General features: G+C 38.8%; 1 protein-coding gene across 1 annotated transcript in view; it reads right to left on the bottom strand.

The window, feature by feature from the left end:
* Positions 1-580: 580 nt before the first annotated feature.
* Positions 581-4,856, bottom strand: part of LRWD1 (leucine rich repeats and WD repeat domain containing 1) — a 23,572-nt gene continuing 19,296 nt past the window's right edge. Inside the window, exons 13-16 of the mRNA XM_069945338.1 lie at positions 4,714-4,817; positions 3,620-3,781; positions 2,965-3,083; positions 581-878 (exon numbers count right to left, since the gene is read on the bottom strand). Coding sequence (XP_069801439.1) covers positions 738-878; positions 2,965-3,083; positions 3,620-3,781; positions 4,714-4,817 — 526 coding nt within the window. The 3' untranslated portion in view covers positions 581-737. The remainder of the gene's footprint in view (positions 879-2,964; positions 3,084-3,619; positions 3,782-4,713; positions 4,818-4,856) is intronic.

The following is a 4,856-nucleotide window of genomic DNA, read 5'->3' as shown; positions in this document are numbered from 1 at the left end:
AAATCTGGGGCTAGCAGCAGCCATGACAAGTGGGAAAGGTGTCAAAGAATCAGTGGGGCCTCAGGGACTGCACCTAAATATTTTTTGTGCATTTTATTTATTCATGGGATGCCTGAAGTTGCCCTTTCATCGACCAAACATATGTACTTATGATAACTTTGGTCTGCTTTATGCTGGTATAAATTTCATTTCAGACACAGAAACTCCTAATAGTCTAAGCTTTTCTATCCCCCAAATAAACATTTACCAGCACAAAGCAGAACAGTCACAAGTACATATGTTTGTTCAATCAATGCCTATTTTCATTCCACAGGCAAGTCACAGTCTAAAATAAGTAAATATCAAAATACCATTAACATCATACTCCCATTGAATACAGACAAAATGTCACATGAATGTACCTAAACACATTTCTACGCATTTTCCCTTTGATTCTGTACATGCAGGAAACAAATTTACAGAATAATTCCGGCTCATTTTTTTCCAGCAAAGTAGATGCATAGCCAAGATTAACAATTTTATGTTTAAAAAGTAAGTTCTCAACATATTACACATACATAAAATGCGCAAAACACTTCTTATGTGGGTATTATAGAGGATGACATAAAAAAAAACTTAAAACAGGAACATTAAAAAGAAACAAAAAATAAACATTACAGTAAAAATCAGTGAAAATAAAGAAGAAATACTCTTTCCCATAGGGAAACTTCTTATAGCATTGGCAAAGATTTGATCCATCACAAGATCTTCCATATAGCAATGATATTTTTATCGGTTAAAGCCACTAAGTATTCCATCGCTGGGTCCATGACCACAGTGTTAATAACTGACTTCTCCACTTTCTCTTTTCTAGCGATGGGCTCTGGCCAGTCTATAACCTGTTATTATAGGGGAAAAAATGTTATATAACGGTTAAACAGTTCTTCATAAAGTATACTACAAACGTAACTATAGGACAGATGTTTTATTAATAATGTGATCATGTGCTGTCTATGTGCATTAGCAGTTGTAATGACTTAGGCTTTGGTCACATTAGAACTGGGCTTCTATTTTTATGGAAAACACAGAAGATGTGATACATTCTTATGAACCCGAACGCTCGGCATCAGATTCCCGCTGTCTGCCCGCTTTGTGCAGCGGGTGGATACAGCGGGAGGACCGCCTGAACAACTGGGATACAGCCTATGGCTATGGCCGTATCCCAGTTTTCCAGGCGGTCCTCCCGCTGTATCCACCCTCTCCACGGAGAGGGCAGACAGCGTGAATCATTGCTGAGAGTTCGGGTTCGGACCATCCCTAATTCTCACCATCAATAATAAAGTGAAACAAGTGTGACTATAGTCTTAGGGTCCTATTAGACAAAGCAATGTTTAACAATAACGATTCAAAACGAGAGCTACCTGAAATTATTCACCATATTACACAGGTTGATAGACCTACTGGTCCGTTTAAAAATCATTATTGCCACTGTTTTAAGATTACTTAACCCCACCGCACATATAGTGTAAAATCGGTGAAAGACCGTTTACACAAAGCGATCTGCTAATTTTCCGCAAACAACCAACGACGATTTGAGAACATGTTAAAAGATCAGGATAAATGATTTCTCGCTCGTCACTTGATCGTTTGCTGTGTTTACACGAGCCGATTATTTCTCAAATACGATCGTTATCCCAAAAATTCGAACGATAATCACTCTGTGTTAACGCACCATTAGTTACAACTGTCATGGTGCGTTTACACAGACAGATTTATCTGACAGATCTTTGAAACCAAAACCAGGAGCAGACTATAAACATGGATCATGTCATAAAGGAAAGACTGGGATCTATCCTTTTTTTAAATTCATTCCTGGCTTTGGCTTTCAAAATCTGTCAGATAAATCTTCCTGTGTAAACGCACCATTACTCCGATCATTTACTCCATCTGATACAAATGAATGAATGATGTGGAATGACACTAAACGATTAGTGAATGATTAGCGAACGCATGTGGAATTACAGAACACGATTAACATTGATTTTAGGTTAAGCTCAAAAGATGCGATCAACGCCACCCGATGAATTTTGCAATAGTTGCCTGCATTCACATGAAATGGGTATAGTTTAAATTTACATGATATAACGATTTTTTAGCACGATAATCGTCCTGTGTAATAGGGTCCTTAAGTATCCTCAGCACAATTTTCTAAAAAGTCTTTATTAAAAAAAAATCCAATAATATAGTAGAAAAGAAGTTGCACTCACCCTTGATGTCTTCTTAAGCTTTATTTCTTATATTGCAAAAAGGACATAGTGCGGACATGAAGTGAGCAGATCCGTTCCACTCCGTTGATGTAGCGTCTGCTCACTTCATGTTCACACTATGTCCTTTTTGCAATATAAGAAATAACGCTTAAGAAGACATCAAGCGTGAGTGCAACTTCTTTTCTACTATAATATTGGATTTCCTATGATCTTGTCAAGTTCACATGTGAACCTGTAGTGCCGCTGCCTTCTACGTGTTCGCTTTTCATTAAGAAAAAATCCTACTATGCAGCCAATACTCAGAAAAGATAAATCCATCAAATGGACTTTATGATCTGTCTGTGTTAAGAAATAGCAGAAGGGAGTGGGAGTGAGCTACACACCAGCTTAGATAGTAGTCAGGGGGAGAGGGCCCCTGAAGGGCAGCTTACAATTACTAAAGAAAGAGAGAGGAGAGCTGACACAAGGCAGTCTGCAGGGCACTATCATATAGGCAGTGTACAAGTACAGAGAGAAAATAGAGCTTGCAACATTTATAATAAATACCTATGGAGAAAATGTTTGGCACAAAGCAAGAATTAAAAAAAAAAAACGCTTTTAAAATTGTCTTTAACCTTTAATGCTGAACCTGTATTACAACTTATATACAATATAATAACTGTCAACCTAAGCGAAAGTAAAGGTCACAGAAAAATACACTCCAGCATACAGTAAATACCTTAGTGGGCTCTTTTAAAGCCTTGCATGGCACTCCCTTCTGGAAATCAGCCTTACAGGACTCAAGATCATATAGCCATACCTTCCCAGCTTCATCACCACACAGAACACAGTAACTATCTATAAAAAAGGAAAATAACAAAATAGCATGGTATTGTTTATGGACTTATTGCTTTAATACAATTTATTACCTATACTATCATTTTTTTAAAATGTATTTCTAGGTGAACCCAGTCACAGGTTATCCTGCTTTCGCTGAGACAGCATAGCATAGGAACAGACACATTGTTTTCAGAAGTCTGTCTCTTACAATGCAGTATACCTTAGGCAATCAGAACCTACACCTGGAAGGCACTGCACTGTCAGAGAATAGTCCCCACAGCCCTGTCAATAATTGACTGATTTCTCTCTATGGCAGGGTTCACGCTGCATTTATGCAGAATGTCACTAGTTCTGCTGAACTGGTGTATAACAGGAAATGGCCCAAACATAGATAGTCAACCCAGTCATAAAGTCCCTATATCTTGGCATAGAAACAAGTTAAAACATCAGGACACCAAAGGTTACAAAATGGTATAAAATACTCACTATAAAGCACAGTACTGACACAGGTCTTTAACTGCTGAGGGTTGCAGTTTCTATGAAAATGTCCTTACCTGTAGACGTTGTTAGGGCAAGATATGGTAGATCCGTGTCTGACCATTTTAATTCTGCCAATATATGAGCTGCTGCCTTCTTACTGCTTTTAGACTTTTGTTTGACAAAAGATTTTTTCCAGCTCCATACGTATATGGATCCTTGCATTGCACTTTTAGAAACTGTGAACAATAACAAAAAGTTATCATATGCAAAAAAAGAGCCTGTGGAGCCTCATTTAAGAGTCTCGAAACACAGGACTAGCCAGATATCCCTCCGGGAAGGACCCAGCCAAGGGGTGGCTCCTGTACGGAAACCACCAAAACCCTATAAAGTCAATTTAATGACAAGGGAAAAACCAAGGCCAGGTAACCATCCACACACAGCTGTTTTGGCGTGTTGCCCCTCATCAGTGTGGAGCAGGATTCTGGCTAGGTGGGAGCAATGCCTAGTAAAGCCATAAGAGAAACAAAACTGCTGCCGGCAGTGTTATCGTTTGGCTGGTCTCCCTGAAATCAGCGATCTGTTTCTCTTATGGCTTATTTTTCATGCATTAATATATAATAGTAATAATTTTTATTTATATAGCACCAACAAATTCCACTGCACTTTACAATTCTGGGGGTACATACATAGACATACATATAATTATTTATACATGAGGAGTGAGGGCTTACAGACTATGAGGAGAAAGTTGGAGATAAAAGACAGAGAGAAAAAAGTGCTTTATTGTTACTATGGTTCGGCCATCTTTGTTAACAAGGCAGCGCAGGTAGAGATGGGTGAACCAGTCACCAACCAATACCTGTATGCTACAGGTCTAAAGACAGTATTACATGGCACGAAATTGAGGGGGAAGCGAGAGCCGACCTGTCTGGTCAGAGGTTGATTCCTCCTTGTTGCCCACTAGCTGGCTGGGCTATTACACACACAGACAGCGGAAGCAGTGGGAGGGGCTGTTGGTTGATCCTTACATCAACTGACGCCATCGGTGGTGTGCTGTAGCCGCTTCTATTACATGCAGTGACCAGCAGCACTAATCGTGATCTTTTAACATATTGGGTATTGGAAGTATATAATACATTAATGTATACAAAAGCCTTGTACAACTTACCTACAAGATCATCACTCAGAAATGCCAGGCCATCCACAATGTGGAAATCTGAATCTTTGGATTCCTTATTGTATATTGGGAAATTAAACTCTACTTCATAGGAGCTGGTTTAAAATAAAAAGGAAAACACATACATTCAAATG

This window comes from Dendropsophus ebraccatus, chromosome 11 (genome assembly GCF_027789765.1).
Source record: "Dendropsophus ebraccatus isolate aDenEbr1 chromosome 11, aDenEbr1.pat, whole genome shotgun sequence".
NCBI classification, from domain to species: Eukaryota; Metazoa; Chordata; class Amphibia; order Anura; family Hylidae; genus Dendropsophus; species Dendropsophus ebraccatus.
This window is presented reverse-complemented; position numbering and strand designations above follow the sequence as displayed.